Raw genomic sequence first — 19,220 nt, 5'->3', positions numbered from 1 at the left:
TAGAGAAGTGATTGCTGGGCCTCTTGCTGAGATATTTGTATCATCGATAGTCACAGGTGAGGTGCCGGAAGACTGAAGGTTGGCTAATGTGGTGCCACTGTTTAAGAAAGGTGGTAAGGACAAGCCAGGGAACTATAGACCAGTGAGCCTGATGTCGGTGGTGGGCAAATTGTTGGAGGGAATCCTAAGGGACAGGATGTAAATATATTTGGAAAGGCAAGCACTGATTAGGGGTAGTCAACATGGCTTTGTGCGTGTGAAATCATGTCTCACAAACTTGATTGAACTTTTTTGAAGAAGTAACAAAGAGGATTGATGAGGGCAGAGTGGTAGATGTGATCTATATGTACTTCAGTAAGGCGTTCAACATGGTTCCCCATGGGAGACTGGTTAGCAAGGTTAGATCTCATAGAATACAGGGAGATCTAGCCATTTGGATACAGAACTGGCTCAAAGGTAGAAGACAGAGGGTGGTGGTGGAGGGTTGTTTTTCAGAATGGAGGCCAGTGACCAATGGAGTGCCACAAGGATCGATGCTGGGTCCTCTACTTTTTGTCATTTATGTAAATTATTTGGATGCGAGCATAAGAGGTACAGTTAGTAAGTTTGCAGATGACACCAAAATTGGAGGTGTAGTGGACAGCGAAGAAGGATACGTCAGATTACAACAGGAACTTGACCAGATGGGCCAACGAGCTGAGAAGTGGCAGATGGAGTTTAATTTTGACAAATGCGAGATGCTGCATTTTGGGAAAGCAAATCTTAGCAGGACTTATACACTTAATGGTAAGGTCCTAGGGAGTGTTCCTGAACAAAGAGACTTTGGAGTGCAGGTTCATAGCTCCTTGAAAGTGGAGTTGCACGTGGATAGGATAGTGAAGAAGGCATTTCGTATGCTTGTCTTTATTGGTCAGAGTATTGAGTACAGGAGTTGGGAGGTCATGTTGCAGCTGTACAGGACATTGGTTAGGCCACTGTTGGAATATTGCGTACAATTTGGTCTCCTTCCCATTGGAAAGATGTTGTGAAACTTGAAAGGTTTCAGAAAAGATTTACACGGATGTTGCCGGGGGGGTTGGAGGATTAGAGCTATAGGGAGAGGCTGAACAGGCTGGGGCTGTTTTCCCTGGAGCGTCGGAGGCTGAGGAGTGACCTTATAGAAGTTTACAAAATTATGAGAGACATGGATAGGATAAATAGAGAAAGTCTTTTCCCTTGGGGTGGGGGAGTCCAGAACAAGTGGGCATAGGTTTAGGGTGAGAGGGGAAAGAATTAAAAGAGACCGAAGGGGCAACTTTTTTACGTAGAGGATGGTACGTGTATGGAATGAGCTGCCAGAGGAAGTGGTGGAGGCTGGTACAAATGCAACATTTAAGAGGCATTTCGATGGGCATATGAATAGGAAGGGTTTGGAGGGATATGGATGGGTGCTGACAGGTGGGACTAGATTGGGTTAGGATATCTGGTCGGCATGGACGATTTGGACCGAAGGGTCTGTTTCCATGCTGTACATCTCGATGACCCTGTGACTCTAGATACCCTTCATAAGTTGTGATCAGTTCCGGTTCAAAGCATGCCTTAGAGGCTTTCAAAATTTCTGATTTGTTTTTCGGAGAGATTAAGGGTGGAATACGCTTTGTAACAGTCTCTCGCTAGCAACGATGGAAGAATAGCTACTTGTAGGTGCTCTAGTGTGTGAACTAAATGTGTTACAATTTTGTTTTTCTGATCTTGTATGTGGAAAAACTGCCAGTTCTGCTTCATATGACCTTTCCTATTGGTCGGCATTGGAAGAGGAAAATTTTCAGCCATTTATTTCTTATCCAGTACTTTCTTCTGTAGCTTACTTTTTTGTTTCCTCTAGATTTTAGTTGCCTTCAGTGGGTCTGAATAATCCTATGGTCCTGTCCTTAATAGCTGTGCTTTTATTGAGGTCTTTAACACTCAATCTCAGCTCGACTCTGACAAATTTATAGGGGAATGGGCTCACATCCCACTCCTGACACCACGTTATGGGCTCATGAGATAATAGTCTTGCTTGTACTTGGTCTTTATTGATGTGGCCGTAAGGTAGGTGACTGCAGTAACTGCCTTATGACATGGCTAAGGCAAACCACAAGAAGCATTGTTCCAGTTTTGGAATTCGATTCCAAAGAGACATCTAATTAAAATAGGAAAGCCTAAATAAAATAGGGTAGCTCTGATCTGCAGGCAGCTTCCACCCTGCTGAGGTGCATGGGGGAAGTGCAATGCACAACCATTCTCGTCACCCTCCCTTCTGCCTCATTTCGCACTGGGCTGGCCTAAAAATACAGCACATCTAGCAGTTCAAAGAACACAACACAGTATTCCGAGTTACAATTGAAATATTTTGTATTTATATTCAAATAAGCTTTTATATTTTTCCACATTTTAATTGAGAAAAATTAAGCTCTCAACAGAGCTGATCCCTTAAATCCTGAACTGAATGTGTGTCAGACAGTCAGCTCAGTTTCACAGCTGAGCTCCTAGTTGCAATGACAATTTCTGGTGTCAGATTTTTATTCACAGTGTGTCGCTGGAAAATAGCATATCCTTGCTAGAAAATGTTAACAGCACAGCCTCTGTAATTCTTGTCAATGCTTACTCATTTCTCTTGAAATTAAACCTCTCTAAAAGAGAATCATGAATTTAATTACATGCACAATCTGTCTTTCTTTGATTGTGAATCTACATGCAAATCTCTCCCCAAAATTAACAGGCTTTGGCCTTAATAAGCAGAGCTACATATAAATTGAATGTAAATAATACGGAGCACTCTTTTACATAGTTTTATTACATCCAGTTTGCAGACAACTCAGTCACACGGCCAGCCACGTTGCACACTGTCATTACAACTATGTACAGCAAATAGTCACATGCAGCCAACCTGATCTGAGAGATCCACTCTGTCTAATCAAAGATAGAATCAACCCAGTTGTATTCAGCCTGTCCAACACACTTGACTGTCAAACATGTCCAATCGACAGTCTGACTGAGCAACCAGCCAGCTGGAGAAAGTGCAGACAGCAGATGGACTAGTTACAGGCAGATTTAGACAGCAGCCAATCCACTGGTGGGCAGACAGATGTGTAAGTGGATGCATTAAACTCAGTCACATGCGCACTCAGCAGCCAATGTATTCACACATGGAATTGGGAGCTTACTTAAGGCCGGAGAGCAGTCGATCTGCTTGTTTAGATCCAGAGGGGTAACTGTCAAAACAGATGGCAAGAGACAGCATTCAAGAAAATTACATGTCTGAGAACTAAATCAATTTAGAACAAGTCATATGAAATATTTTGTATTTTGTTTTTCACAAGAAAATATTTAATGTTATAATATGAAAATCAAGTTTAAGGCATCCTTAAAAACTTAACAACTTAAAACTTAATTGACAAAGCAACAGTGGAGACATGATGAGAATCCTTTTCATGGAATGTGTGGTTAAACTCTGGAATGTGCTGCCTGAGACTCAATTAAGATATTTAAGAACAAATTGGATTATGATCTGAAAAGGAAGAAGGTGAGAGATTGGCCCTAGCTGATTTGTTCATTTGAGGAGCTAACGCAACATAATGGGCCAATTGGCTTTCTGAGCTGTAATAATGATGTAGCTCTGTGACAATGTTAAATAACTGTAGTTCAATTTATAGGTATGATTCAGATTATTACAAGTTTAGGTTTGATGTACTTAACTCAGTAATAGATCATGAAGTTGAAGCCAGAAACTAATTGATATCATGTAATTAAAAATATATTTTTGATGTAATTAATGAGTTTTAGATGAATATACACTTAATCACAATGTCTGTTGCTAAAATATTCAAGTTCTCCAGTAAGCGAAGAAATATTTTCCTTTTGAAGGAGCAATACTGTTTTGAATTTGTCCCACAAGTCTTTATCCAATTTTTGCCAAGCCACCCATTATGCCATTATCCTATACCACAAGATCAATTTTAATTTGTGCTTTTAATTTGTGACACTAAGTGTTCAAACCACAAATTTCAAAATGACAAAGATAATATGACATATTTTGACTGTAAAACCAAGACCATTTTGCTTCTTTTGCTCTTTTTTCTCTCCATCCAGCTGCCCATCTCAGTCGACTATCCTTCTCATTGAAATCCCTCATAATTGTCTAGTTTCTCCTTTAAAAACTTCCAACATGCCAGATGTGGATTTACCCTCAAACACCCGCCCCTCAAACTACTTTCCCCAGTTCTTGCCAAATATTGTACTAGCTAGCCTTCCCCAAATTTAGTGCTTTCATCTGAGAACTATTCTTGTCCTTATCCATAAGTAACTTAAAACTTACAGAATTATGATCACTGTTCCCAAAACGATCCTCCACTGAAACTTCAACCATCTGGCAAGGCACATTCCCCATTACCAGGTCAAGTATGGTCCCTTCCCTAGTTGGATTATTTACACATTATTTGGAGAAGCCAGCTTGGACACACCTACGAAACTCCCCCCATCCAAGCCCCTGGCACTTAAGGGAGTTCTTCACCAACTCACCAAGGCTCCTTTGACACCACCTTCCAAACATATGACCTTTATCATCTTTAAGGAGAATGGCAGTAGATGCCTGAGAACACAATCACCCACCAGTTCCCCCTAAACCACAGGCCCAACTTATTTGAAACTGTATTGCCCTTCCTTCACTGTTGCAGAATCAAAATCTTGGAAATCCCTGACAGCATTTTGAATGTATTTACCCCGTGCAGTTGTTCAAGAATGCAGCTCACAATCACTGTCATGAGGATAAACAGTGATGGAACATAAAGTTGGATCTGGCCAGTGAGGCCCACATCCCATGAATGAAAATAAAGAAAGATATTGTTCTGCTCCCATCTGAAAATTGCCCATAGGTGGTATTAAAATGATTGCATATCATTATGTGATATGTGTGGGCTTCACCTTGCATGTGAAGGTTATAAATTCACAAAAATGCCATAGATCTATGTTTTGTTATAAATCAATGCTGTCAGAACTGCAGAGGAATACATGAAACACAAAACTGCAACAAAAGAATCAGTAGTCTGTATGAATTACATTAACATTTCTAAACAAATGAAATTGTGGTTTAAAGTTGAACTGAGTGTGAATTATTTTCTTCCTTTTTAGTCTGAATACCTATACTTACAAAAAGGTTGTGATATAAATATCTCTGTGAATTGAAGGAAAAGATGGTAAGTAAGCAACCAAACCAGTTCATCACCACCTGCATACCTTGTGCACATAACCTTTTGACTATGAAACTGTCTCACAGTAAAGTAAATCATATTGAATCACTGAAAAACATTTCTTAATGAAAATGAAGTTTTGAACTGAAATTCTGATGTATGCCATGTCATTAAAAAAATCTAACTATGTTTCAAAAATCTATCCATTTATTTTTATAAATTACTTCATTTGCATTTTCATATGTAGTGATGGAAGTTTCTAATTGCATTTGTATCACCATGCGTTCTTAGAACTTGAGTTTCTTGCTTTCAATGAAATTTCTGTACAATCTTTCAATAACAACAGTGCAAAGGCTGAGAGAAATGCAGGAGTGTAAGCTCCAAGAAGGCAAAACCGGGAACTGGATCAGGCATGTGAAAAGGATTATGATTCTGTTTTGCAGAAATCCATGTGAATTCAATGTGTGGCAATAGCAATTGATCTTCCTTTGATTGATTATCTTTTACCTTCACACTGCTAATCCACAATGGAGTGTACATTTTCACTCTGTAATCACAGACCCCATTTAAATATTTTGTTTTGGTTGGGATGATGTGCCTCAGGAAAGGTATGATATTCTTAGACAAACCACAGCATAACAGTCAGAATGAATTGCATAAACTTGATTTGTGCTCCCTTGTCTTATGCTTCACTGGGTGAACTTGCTGGAAATCAAACCCTACTATTCTTGGAGTTGTCTCCAAAGTGAAGGATTCCATAGAAGCATGCAAAATTCCCTCATTCACTTGCTTTTAGACCGAGGGGTACAAAAAGTATGGACCAGGTTTTTGAGCGCAACAAGAATAACTTTATTTTAAGTAAATTGACTTGAGCTTCAGGTAATTAACTATTAGCAGATAACTTTACTAATTAAAACGCTAATCTCCTCCAACAATGTTCCTGCCATACACACACACACACACACACACACACACACAGACAACATGCACATGCAGATGTGCACAGGTACATTATGGACAAAGGGGAAAAAGCTCAGTTGTCTCTGCTCACAAGCATCTGCTGTGATGATTCTTGTGCTGATTGAAACACTGCTTCCTTGTCTTGTGAGGATGTTTTTATTTGTTTACAGGAGGCAAATGGGTGGATTCACATTTATTAGTTAAAAGTCACGGCTTACAACAACTGTTGGAAGGAAGATAAATTGGTTTTCTTCAGGCTTAAAATCGCTTTTATTACAGGGAGGAGTAGGAATGTCTGAACTGGTGGTCATCTGAAGGCTTTTTATGATCTTGTTCACAGCCCCCAAACTCTTCAGATACCTGAGAACCAATCATATAGCTGTTAGGAGATAGAATCATTGATAATTGATCATTTGTCCACAGACCAATCAACGACTTGCTGGCAACCAAAGCTCAATTTTTATATAACCTTACAGCTTCAGTTCATTTGCAAACTACATTCCAAACACTGTTGGAAACAGCAGCTATATAAACAGTGTTGACAATGAATGTCAGGTTACTTCCATTCAAATTATTCAGCAATCATTGGTGTTTATACACTTCCTTTCTTATTTTTGTCCACAATTAAAAACACAGAAAAATAAAAAGACATTGTCTTTACATTTAAAGTCATAGTGTCATATAACAGAAACAGAAACACTTTTTCATCCAACCAGTCCACATCGAACATGTTCTCAAACTAAACTAGTTACACCTGCTTGCATTTGATCCATATCCCTCCAAATGTTTCCTGTTCATGAACTTATCCAAATGTCTTTTGAACATTATAACTGTACCTGCATCCATCACTTTCTCTAGTAGTTCATTTCATACATGAACCCCTCTCTGTAAAAACGTTGCCTCTTATGTCCTTTTTAAATCTTTCTCCTCACTTTAAAACTTTGCCCCCTAGTTTTGAACTCCACCACCCTAGGGAAAAGACCCTTGTCATTTATCTTCTCTATGTCCTCATGATTTTATAAACCTCAATAATGTCACCCCTCAACCTCCTACATTCCAGTGAAAAATTTTCCAGCCTTTCCAGTCTATTTTTATGTCTCAAACTCTCCATTCGTGGAAATATTCTGGTAAATCTTTCTTGATCCCTCTCCAATTTAATAACATCCTTCCTAAAACAGGGGAACCAGAACTGAACACCACATTCCAGAAGACGCCTCACCAATGTCCTGTAACAACCTCTACATGACATCCCAACTCCTATGTTCAAAAGTCTGAGCAGCGAAGGCATGCTAAGCACCTTCTTAACCACCCTGCCAACCTGTGACACAAATTTCAAAGAATTATGTACCTGAACCCCGAGGTCTCTGTTTTACAACACTACCCAGGGCCAATTGAGAAAGTTCAGGAATTACTTCATTGAAACAGTTAAAATTACACAATAACTGGTTTCAATAGAGTGCAGGCAGAAAATCAATTTGGGAAGATCCCAAACAAAGAGGAATCATTCTTAAATTAAAATAGGACTAAAATCGGGGAACATTTGTTCATAGAAAAGGAAATGAAAATTTGGAAATCACATTTACAAAAGATCATGATTGGATTGGCAGACATCTTCAAGACAGAGATTGATAGATTTTTGTTAGGTGAAGCTATTAAGTGATATGGAGCAAGGACAAGCAAATGGATCAACCATGATGTATTGGAATTGTGGAACAGGCTCATGGAGCTATATGGTCTACTCCTGCACTTAGAATATTAATTGAACAAAATAATTAGAAATGAGTGTAATTAATAATTCCTTAAGAAATATATTAACATACCAGGCTCCTTTCATCATTTACAGCTCTTTGCACAAGCAGTTATGCTGTTGCAATTCTAATTTGTATCACACTGAGTCCCCATTCAAGTTCCTGGTCTTTGTCAAATCATTTAAGAGTCAGTCTGGAGCAAAGATCAGATTTCTCATCATGAAGAAAAGATCATCAGAGACAAGTTACTCCATTGGAGTAAAAAACACATTATTGTTGCCTCATGAAATCCACTAGCAGGGTCATAGGACCAAGTAGCTGTGCTGTAGTTGTACTTGTACCAATATATACTTATTTCTGTATAACATACATTCTTTTCCACTCAAGTTTCCATTTGACAAGCTTTTGTGATCTTGCTTAACTCATTTACAATGGCTGTCTCTATTGCTTATCCCTTTAACATAAATTATGCTTTGCGGGGAGTATTATATAAATTGAATATTTTATATGGTAAGAATAAGGAAAGCAACATTCCAACTCAAATGGAAACTATTGGAGATATTTTTGTTCAATCAAAGTAAATGGAGAAAGTAAATTTGAGTGAGAATCGATTTCCCAGTGTTGTCATTAGAATCAAGAACAAATCATTTTTAGATATACCTGGGACATGGGGCTGTAGAAGGAACTGTAACATTGGTACATTTGAAATTAAACTTGGACTCCCTGTCAGCTGATTTTTGTTTTAAAGCTTCCACAGTCAGCAAGATGTAGAGATTCGTGAGACCCCCAGGCAAAGCATGGAGCTCAGGCAATATGTGAGTCTGACAGCAGAACAACTGAAGAGGTCCACCTGAAATTATATTTCAGCACTCATACAAGTACATTAGAGAACAGCAGCAAGTAGAGGCTTGACAGTTATTCTTGTGTGAGAGCCACAATAGAAGATAGTAAAAAAGATGGAAAACACATGCATGTAATATGTATGTCACCGAAACAGGCGATTCAGCCAAGAAAAGTCCATACTATTGTCTATGCTTCGCTTGAGCATCCTGCCATGTTTTTTGATTGACCGCGGTGACTGTGTCTGTCCGCTTTTCCCTCATTTGCTTGTCTAATTCCTCCTTAAAAGTATCCATATTATTTACTTCAACCATTCGTGTGGTGGTGAGGTTAACATTTTTACCATTTCTTTAGTAAAGACATTTCTTATGAATTCCCTGCTGGATTTCTTGGTGATTTTTAAAAAATCAATGGCATCTAGTTACCTTCGTCCTCTTGATATCTGTAGAGATGATTAATTTTAAAGGGAAATTTGACACCCAGTTATTACCTGGAAGAAATCATAGTAAGATCTGCACTTCTGTGAGAACATTAACAGGCTTTATTTAACATAACCGTTGTGATAAGGTTTCACAGGATAGTATTATTATTTGGAAATTTGTGTTCTAAAATGGACAGAACCATGTCTAGCTTTAAGTTTGATTTTTATTTCCTTGTTACATGCTTTGAGAAGGAAGATATGCTTTTAGTTTCATTTTTGATTAGTTCTGTGGGTTGTGCAAGGTTGCAGAAAAATAGATGAGATCCATTTATGTGAGTCTTTAAAAAAAACTACTTTGAGGAAAATACTTTAGAAAGCAAGAGTACAAGAGAGGAAAAAAATGGATCCTTGCCTAGCAGTAAGGTGTCCTATGACAAAACGAAACAGTGATGTAGAGGTACTGGTGTCGGACTGGGGTGGACAAAGTTAAAAATCTCACAACGCCAGGTTATAGTCCAACAGGTTTATTTGGAAGTATAAGCTTTCGGAGCTGTGCTCCTTTGTCAGGTAGCTAGTGCAGTAGGATCATAGGACACAGAATTTATAACAAAAGATCATAGTGTCATACAACTGATGCGATATATTGAACAAACCTAGATTGCTGTTCGGTCTTTTATCTTTTAGAATGGGTTGCCGGTTTCGAATCATTAATATGTGAATCCCAGAACTTATTTCAAGTCACATTCCCAAGATAACTTAAGACTTTATTAAAAAAGGTGATATCTCAGCTCAGACAATGCATTAAAGGTGTGAAGTTAGAGTCTGTCTGTATTCCAATCTTGAGTCAGACTGGTTCTATTTCCAAAGTAGGAATTTATAAAATGTCAAATGGATTATAAAAAATATTGACTGTCTACAGATGGTGTGCTTTTTGAACAAAATAGAATATATCTGCACATATAATTCTGCAAATGCAAATTCACCCCATAGACAGATACAGATACAGGAACAAGTTTCTTTTTGGAAAAAGAGAACCATCCAGAAAGTTGGTGATTAGACTGTATGCATGCTTTTGTCAAAGAGAACAGGTCTATGGCAACAAAGATGCTGTCAGCTTAGTATTCTCTAATGCTGTTTGGGTTGAAAAGAAGTTTTATAAGTCAGCAATAGAACATCTCCAAAATCAGAGGGCTGGGGAAGAGGATTTTTAAGAATCCAAATTAAGAAATAAATGAGCTATGTTAGCAGTTTGTTTAAGGTAATTTGGAACAGACACTGACCAAAGTGAAATGTCAAGATTTGTGGAAGAAACCAAATACCACTGTGCCCACTGAACAAAGTTAAAAATCACACAACACCAGGTTATAGTCCAGCAGGTTTAATTGGAAGCACTAGCTTTTGAAGCACTGCTCCTTCATTAGGTAGTTGTGAAGTACACAATTGTAAGACACAGAATTTATAGCAAAAGTGTAGAAACTTGATGTCTGTGTCGATATGTGCGGAACAAGGAAATTTAAACTGGAAACAGAATGACCATTCACTGAGGTTTGCATATATGTAAGGTTATAGTTGAGGATAAAACAGTTGTATCTCTAATACTACTACGTGTCATAAGACCATTTCAAATATTGCTACCAAATTGTAAAATAGCTTTTTTCTTTCATGCATAATAAGCTTTGGTCTTTTTTTGTTAAAAGCACATTAGCAGGCACTTGCAAAGATATTCTGCGATTGACATTAATAGTAAACAATAGCAAAAATAAAACTTATGGTCTGTCAAGCCATTTTTCACCCTGGATTCTGATTCACGCAGCTTTTTCATCAGGTGGAATTATAAGGCTACATACAAGCAATGCTGAGAGACAACATCTGTGGTACTCTAGACTCAGGTCCCAGTTCCATGCAAGCTGACATTATTATAACAAAACTCCTTCTGCACATGTAGACTCGCTATTCCTAGAGCAAAGATATAGCTATTTTTTCACTCCAGAAATTTGACAAAAATTATCAAACAAATTAAGCACTTCTAGAGTTAATAGTATAGTTTGTCAAGACTTGGAGTATAAACTCAGTTCCCTTTTTATCTCCTAACATCTTCTCAGAAGTTCTTTTTATGTGTTACAAAATATCCAAAATTGATTCATGTCTTCTGTTGGATTTCAAACCAAGCACATCATAGCTCTTAAGAATTTATTATCATTTACCTCAGTATTTCAGTTATTCTGAGATATAAGATTTTATTGGGACCCTTCCAGTAGTTTTTTGGTTATGTGATCCTCTATCGTTTCTTCGAAATCCCATGAATGTGAACATTTTTGGTCAAGTTTGTACCTCACTGCATTTATCCTTAGTGATATACAGATTAGGAACACACCTGGTTCCTCATAACCTCAATAGTCTTTGCTATGGCTTTGAACCAACACTGTTACCATTTTCAGTGAAGGTGGACTGGGGAAACAGTGCTGGTATGCTCTTGTCCATCTGTTGCCCTGATTCCATGAACTAGATTTTTCCAGCCTTCTTAGGGACATGGTGGGAGGTGAATGGGAGAAAGTGAGAACTGCAGATGCTGGAGATTAGAGTCAAAAAGTGTGGTGCTGGAAAAGTACAGCCAGTCATGCAGCATCTGAGGAGCAGGAGAATCAACATTTCGAGCATCAGCTCGTCATCAGGAATGAGGGGGTGACCCAAGGGGGCTGAGAGATAAATGGGAGGGGGTGGGGCTGGGGGGGGGGGGCGCGGTGAGGTAACTGAGGATGTGGTCGGTAGATGAAGTTGAGGGTGAAGGTGATATTTTGCGGGGGTGGGTGGGTGGGTGTAGCGAAGAGGTGGGAAGGAAGATGGACAGGTCAAAAGGGCGTTGCCGAGTTGGAAGGTTGGATCTGAGATAAGGTGGTAGGAGGGGAAATGAGGAAACTGGTGTTTATCCTGTATGGTTGGAGGGTCCCAAGGTAGAAGATGAGTTCTTCCTACAGACGTTGGGTGGTAAGGGTTTGGCAGTGGAGGAGGCCCAGAACCTGCATGTCCTTGGTGGAGTGGGGGGGATAAAAGTGTTCAGCCACGGGGTGGTGGGGTTGTTTTTTTGCTGCGTCCTGGAGACGTTCTCTGAAGCATTTCGTAAGTATGTGTCTGGTCTCCCCAGTGTAGAGGAGACCACACATCGGGAGCAACAGATACAGTAAACAACATGTGGAAGTGCAGGTAAAACTCTGATGGATGTGGAATGCTTCATTGGGCCCTTGGATGGAAGTAAGGGGGAAGGTGTGGGCGCAGGTTTTGCAATTCTTGCAGTGGAAGGGAAGGTACCAGGAGGGGAGGGTGGGTTGGTTGGTGGGGGGTGGGGGTGGGGGTGGGGGTGGTGGTGGGCATGGACCTAACAAGGGAGTCGCAGAGGAATGGTCTTTACTGAACTCATGTAGGGGTGGGGAGAGAAATATACCCCGGTGATTGGGTCTGTTTGTAGATTGTGAAAATAGTGGAGGATAATGCGATGTATCCAGAAGTTGATGGGGTGGAAGGTGAGGACTAGGGGTTTCTGTCTTTGTTGCGATTGGAGGGGTGGGGTTCAAGGGTGGAGGTGCGGGAAGTGGATGAGATGTGCTGGAGGGCATCATTAACAATGTGGGAAGGGTAATTACGATCTTTGAAGGAGGAGGCCATCTGGTATGTTCTGTGGTGGAATAGTAAAGAAAGGTAGGGAATGGAGCGCTGTTATCTTTTTGCAGCCAAAGTATTTTACCAATAGTGGGAAAGGTAGATGACAGATGTCCTCCCCAGAAACCAATTGCACCACTTAAGAGCCTTTTCCAACAACCTCTGGCATTTTACCAGTGGTGGATGGTTCACCATTGCATAGGGAGAAAGACCATCTTGTAAGCTTCCCTGAAGTTTTGGGGCTGTTCTGCTGTAGCACCCTGTGGGAAGGGGCTACAGGCTTTAGGAAAGTGGCAGTGCACTGTTGTACTTTTGGGTATTTTCTGATCACCCTGTTCAGGAACATTATTATATATCTCTGGAGCAGCTGGGACTTGATCTCCCGCTTCCTGGTTCAGAGGAAGGGACACTATTGCTGCACCACAAGAACACTCCAGTGCCTAGTTTTATTTTCTAGTCAACCTATTCAGGGCTGTTATCTCACACCTCCGGAGCAGGTGGGACTTGTACTTGGGTCTCTTAATTCAGAGGAAAGGATGGTACCAGTGTGCTACAAGAGCACAAATCCATCTATGGTTCTTTGCCTATTTTTCTAATCAAATTTTCATAGTTGCTATCTCACACCTCTAGAGCAGGTGGGACTTGAACCCAGGTCTCTTGGCCCAGGCTTCGGGACACTATCACTGTGCCACAAGAGCCTAATCCATCCATGATATTTATCCTTGTTATGCTTCCTTGTAGCAGATGGGTAGAACTAAGCGGTGAATTGAGTTATTTTAGCAGACGATTGAAAGTTAGCTTCTTTATTTTGGGTCTGGTGTCTCAAATAGTATAGTCTGGGCAAGGATGGCAGATTTCATTCCTTGGAGGACATTAGTGAAGTAGAGAGATTAGTTTTAATAAAAATTCAGTTGTTTTATGGGAATCATCACCAATACTTGTGTGAATGATTCTGATATTATCAGTATAGCTTCTAGGTCTGATTCCGGGAGGGCAAAATGGTTTGTATTGGACATCTCAATGGATAACACACATATGCTTTATTCCCCCCTCTCTAAAACAAAATTTCTCAAAGTTAACAAGTGATAAAATATAAACAAATGTCAACAAAATGCTAATATGTTAAGTTTGTGTAAAGTTAGATTAAATGCTGCTTACAATTTATCACATTTTCCATGGCTTAGCATTTGTCTGTTTTCATTTTAATAGGTATTTACTCTGTGGAAAGTAAAGGCTACAGTGAAAAGCAAACTCAATGCTGATATTGGAAAGAAAACTGTGGAAGAAGTAAAACAGGATTATTCTGGTCTGAAAATAAAAACTAACTTCTCTTTACACTGCACAGAACAAAATTACCCTTCATTATTCTTTTGAATTGAAAAGTAAACTTGAACAAGTTCATATTCATAATCAATAGTTAATTTTGATGTTTTAAATTAGTGTCATCTTTAGGTGGTCCGGTATATTCTCGTACTGAAATAATTTCAACTTCTTGTTGGACTCAATTACTGACAATGAAATATTACAGAAGTGAAATATTTTGGTTTGCATCATTATTTAGATGCCATTTCAATACAAGAGAATCCCTAGGATTTTAATGAGCAAGAAGAAGCATGACTTACTGAGAACTTTTTTTCATGATTTAAGTCATCCAAAGCTTTCCGACATCTTTCCTGATGTGCACCAAACTCCTGTTCACCCATCACCCAGTGCTCGCTGACCTACATTGACTCCTGTTTAGTATTGTCTTGATTTTACAGTTCTTATCTTTGCTTTTAAAGTAATCTGTGGCCTTGGCCTTCCCTACCTCTGTAATCTCCTCCAATTATAATCTTCAAGTTATTTGAAATCTTCTTTGTTTTAACCTCTGTGTAGCCTTGATTTCAATTGGTTCACTCATGGTGGCTGTGCCTTTTAGTTGCCTTAAGTTTTGCCATTTCCTCCCTAGCTTTGCCAATTCTCTACCTCACTTTACAACTTTTAAGACAATCTTTAATGTCTTTGACCAAGCTGTTGGTTGTCTGAACTAATATTACCAGCGTAGTTTGGTTTTATGTCTTGTTTTATAATAGTATCATGAAGTTCTTGAGATATCTCATCACATTAAAGGCGCTGTATAAATATAGCTGTTGTCGTTGTAAATTTATTATGATGTTGCCAGGGATGAGAATTTGCATGTGTGAACACATAGTTGAGAATTTAACATTATTACCCCCGTTAGCTCAGACGTTATGGGTGACCTGATAATGGTCTTCAGGATTTTTAAAAAAATGTTGTTTTCAGTAATATAGCTATGCAAGAGCACAAACTTAAGGTAACAATAAAATAATTGAAGTGGAGTTAGGGAAAAAAGTACCTTTGCACAGTGGGTGGGTAGGGGGTGCATGCAGCAAATGTAATTTACGGATTATATGGATCCTTTGGCTTACTTCTGTGTTGTATCATGCTGTGTAGAATGCATAATGTAATTTTAGCCTTTTGTATTTTACTCATGGGTATTTGGAAATCAGATGCCTCGAATTGGATTCAATATATATATCGATAAGTACATTTATAGATTTACTGGTCTGAATGTTTCATCAGCTATATAGAGCCATAGAGTCACAGAAATACGTAGCACGGAAACAGACCCTTTGGTCTGACTCATCCATGCTGACCAGATATCCTAAACTAATCTACTCCCATATTATTGATACATCTTTAAAGCACTCTGAAATTATTTTTAAAATTGTTCGGCATGTTTTTGATGAATCATGTTTGTTTACATCTACATTTATGCATAGATTTTCAGGTTCATTAACCTAAACATATTGAGTTGCAATTGTGTGAACAGAATCATTCATTTATGACAGAAAACTGTCAATCTTCCTGCTCCTTGGATGCTGTCTGACTTGCTGTGCTTTTCCAGCACTGCTCTAATCTTGACTCTAATCTTCAGTATCTGCAGTACCCACTTTCACCTCCTTCAGTTACTGTCAGTCACTGAGTGCTTCTGTTGGAAGGCATGAGAAAGCTGGTTAACATGACTTTGTATGGACTTGTGTGTGGATGACATATGTAGAATGAATGCCCTTTTCTTCATGATTTTTACATTGTTGATTTAATCAAATTAATAAAAAAGGCTATTATTAACTTGTTATTATGCTTTCGTCTGATGTGCTTAATGACACTCAAGAAGCTTAGCAGTATCTAAGACAAAGTCGTCCACTTGATTGACTCACCATTCACCATCTCGAACATTCACTCCTTCCACTACAAATGCACAGCAGCAACAGTGTGTACCATCCACAGAACGTATGGTTGCAAGTCTCCATAATCCTTTTGAGCGCACTCAATAGCACTATGGATGTGTCTGTATCACATGGACTGCAACAATTCAATACAGAATCTCTCCATCAGCTTCTCAAGATCAATTAATGATAGGCAACAACTGCTATCCTAGCCGATGATGTTCCTATCCTAAGAATAAATTATAAAGTTTTTGGAATCAAATCTGGCATTTAAATATTAACACATAACTCAATTTTATACTGCCGTTGCTTGTAGCTATTCCCGCCAGAGATCTGCTATCATGGATTACCACACTCACCTGTCTTGTATTGTCCTTGTGTAATTCATTGCAGCTGGTTTGCAACAATTCTGTGGCATCTATATTCAAATAACACCTAGATCAACCTCAGAGTGATACAAGTAGTTACTTCAAGCATACACCTTTAGGTAGCTTTTCATAAATTCATAGAATCCCTGTAGTGTGGAAGCAGGCCATTAATCCCATTGAGTCCACACCGACCTTCCAAAGAGCAGCCTACTCAGATCCACCCCATCCTTGTATTTCCCATGGCTAATCCACCTAGCCCACACATCACTGGACACTATGGGCAATTTAGCATGGCCAAACATCTAACTTGCACACCTTTTGGACTGTGGGAGGAAACCAGAACACCCGGAGGAAATCCACACAGACATGGGGAGAATGTGCCCGAGGCTGAAATTGAACACAGGTCTCTGGCACTGTGAGGCAGCAGCACTTACCGCTGAGACACTGTGCTGCTGTTTCTTTTTACAAACATGTGGAGATGCTGCTTTTGGACTAGGATGGAAATGTTACAAATCACACAATACCAGGTTATAGTTGGGAGGTCATGTTGCAGCTGTACAGGACATTGGTTAGGCCACTGTTGGAATATTACTTGCAATTCTGGTCTCCTTCCTATCGGAAAGATGTGAAACTTGAAAAGGTTCAGAAAAGATTTACAAGGATGTTGCCAGGGTTGGAGGATTTGAGATATAGGGAGAGGCTGAACAGGCTGAGGCTGTTTTCCCTGGATCGTCGGAGGCTGAGGGGTGACCTTAGAGGTTTACAAAATTATGAGGGGCATGGATAGGGTAAATAGGTAAAGTCTTTTCCCTGGGATTGGGATCCAGAACTAGAGGGTGAGAGGGGAAAGATATAAAAGGGGCCTAAGGGGCAACGTTTTCATGCAGAGGATGGTACGTGTATGGAATGAGCTGCCAGAGGAAGTGGTGGAGGCTGGTACAATTGCAACATTTAAAAGGCATTTGGATGGGAATATGAATAGGAAAGGTTTGGAGGGATATGGGCCAGGTGCTGGCAGGTGGGACTAGATTGGGTTGGGATATCTGGTCAGCATGGATGCTGTACATCTCTAAGACTCTGTTTATTTGGAAGTACTAGCTTTTGGAGCCCTGTTGGACTATAACCTGGTGTTGTGATTTTTAACATTGTCCCTTTACAAAGAAATTGATTTAGTATTTGGTTCTCTTCCCATGTTCTTTCTGCCTGTGTTAATGGCTCTGTAGCAAAACTTTAAGGTGGTGGTGGTTTACCAACACAGAGTAACCTGTGGAAGTTGCTTCGCTGTATAAGGTAACAGATTGGAATTAGAGGTTAATAATTTTGCATCCTTGGATATGGGTTGTTCAACCAGTTTTTCAGCTCATTGACAGGGACAGTATTATCCAACTGATGACAGTTTCTGCAGGTTTAAGAGTCCTGCATATACCATTTGTAAGACCGACTGAGAATTTAGATTAGATTAGCTTCCCTACAGTGTGGAAACAGGTCCTTTGGCCCAACCAGTCCACATTGACCCTCCGAAGAGTAACCCACCCGGACCTATTTCCCTCTGACTAATGCACTATGGGCAATTTAGCATGGCCAATTCACCCAACCTGCACATCTTTTGACTGTGGGAGGAAACCGGAACACCCGGAGGAAACCTACGCAGACACAGGGAGAATGTGCAAACTCCACACAGACAGTTGCCTGAGGCTGGAATCAAACCCGTGTCCCTGGTGCTGTGAGGCAGCAATGCTAACCACTGAGCCACTTAGAAGTTTAACCAATAACAACCATTTCTTTTTAGATAAAAGGGATGGAAATCTGGTCATCACCAATTTAAATTAAATCAGTCTTCCATGCAACCAAGAATTGGCATGTCTGATGTCAGCACTGAAAATGTGTTGCTGGAAAAGTGTAGCAGGTCAGGCAGCATCCAAGGAGCAGGAGAATCAATGTTTCAGGCATGAGCCCTTCTTCAGAAACGTCGATTCTCCTGCTCCTTGGATGCTGCCTGACCTCCTGCATTTTTCCAGCAACACATTTTCAGCTCTGATCTCCAGTATCTGCAGTCCTCACTTTCTCCATGTCTGATGTCAGTCTCTCACACTCATTCTTCAAAACAACCTAACAATGATATGAAATGCTGCATAATTTCATAAACTATCTTCATGATAAAATGAATCATTAGCCATAGCTGAACATGCACTACTCCATTTGTTATCATGTCAACAGCACTTCTCATTGTTGCTCCAATACAGTGTCTAAGTTATAGTGACACAACAATGGCAATATTGATTCATAATTGAAATATGTTTCCTATGTCTATTTTGTGATCTTCTGTGTATTCCATGTAATTCTTCTTCTTGAAAATGTGACTGCCATTTCGAGTTGCACCAGAAATAATGTAGCAGGATCAGAATCATATTAAATTTTTTTGTCAAAGATTTTTTGTAAGATTCTATTTTTCTTTCAAGGCTCACAATAAATAATCCCTCCTGTAAGCAGATACCACAATCCTTATAAGTTATCTTTACCACCTAATATCTGGTCATTTTTACACTTAACCTTTCAGTCAAAATTGGTTCCAATTCTTAATCATTTAGAATCAACTTACAGAAGAAAAAAAGTCATCAGTTGGTCTTGACATACGTAATGGGGGATAGTTGTGATATTGTAGGATCAGTTAGTTTAGTTATTTATAGAATGGTTCTTGACAACAATGCACTGTCCCCATAATGGCTGAAATAGCTCTTCATGTTTGCCTCTTCTCCTTGCTCAATATTGTGACACCATTAAGCCATGACTAG

The 19,220-nt window shown here is 39.5% G+C and overlaps 1 protein-coding gene across 1 annotated transcript in view; it reads left to right on the top strand.

Annotated features, from left to right (window-relative positions):
- The window catches only part of LOC140492088 (electrogenic sodium bicarbonate cotransporter 1-like), a 115,411-nt gene extending 99,466 nt beyond the window's left edge, over nucleotides 1-15,945 (top strand). The window contains exons 21-22 of the mRNA XM_072590813.1: nucleotides 5,149-5,213; nucleotides 14,040-15,945. Coding sequence (XP_072446914.1) covers nucleotides 5,149-5,202 — 54 coding nt within the window. The 3' untranslated portion in view covers nucleotides 5,203-5,213; nucleotides 14,040-15,945. The remainder of the gene's footprint in view (nucleotides 1-5,148; nucleotides 5,214-14,039) is intronic.
- The last annotated feature ends 3,275 nt before the right edge of the window (nucleotides 15,946-19,220 follow it).

The sequence above is a fragment of the Chiloscyllium punctatum genome, chromosome 20, assembly GCF_047496795.1.
Source record: "Chiloscyllium punctatum isolate Juve2018m chromosome 20, sChiPun1.3, whole genome shotgun sequence".
NCBI lineage: Eukaryota > Metazoa > Chordata > Chondrichthyes > Orectolobiformes > Hemiscylliidae > Chiloscyllium > Chiloscyllium punctatum.
The sequence above is the reverse complement of the archived record's forward strand: the minus strand, read 5'-3'. Positions and strand labels throughout refer to the sequence as shown.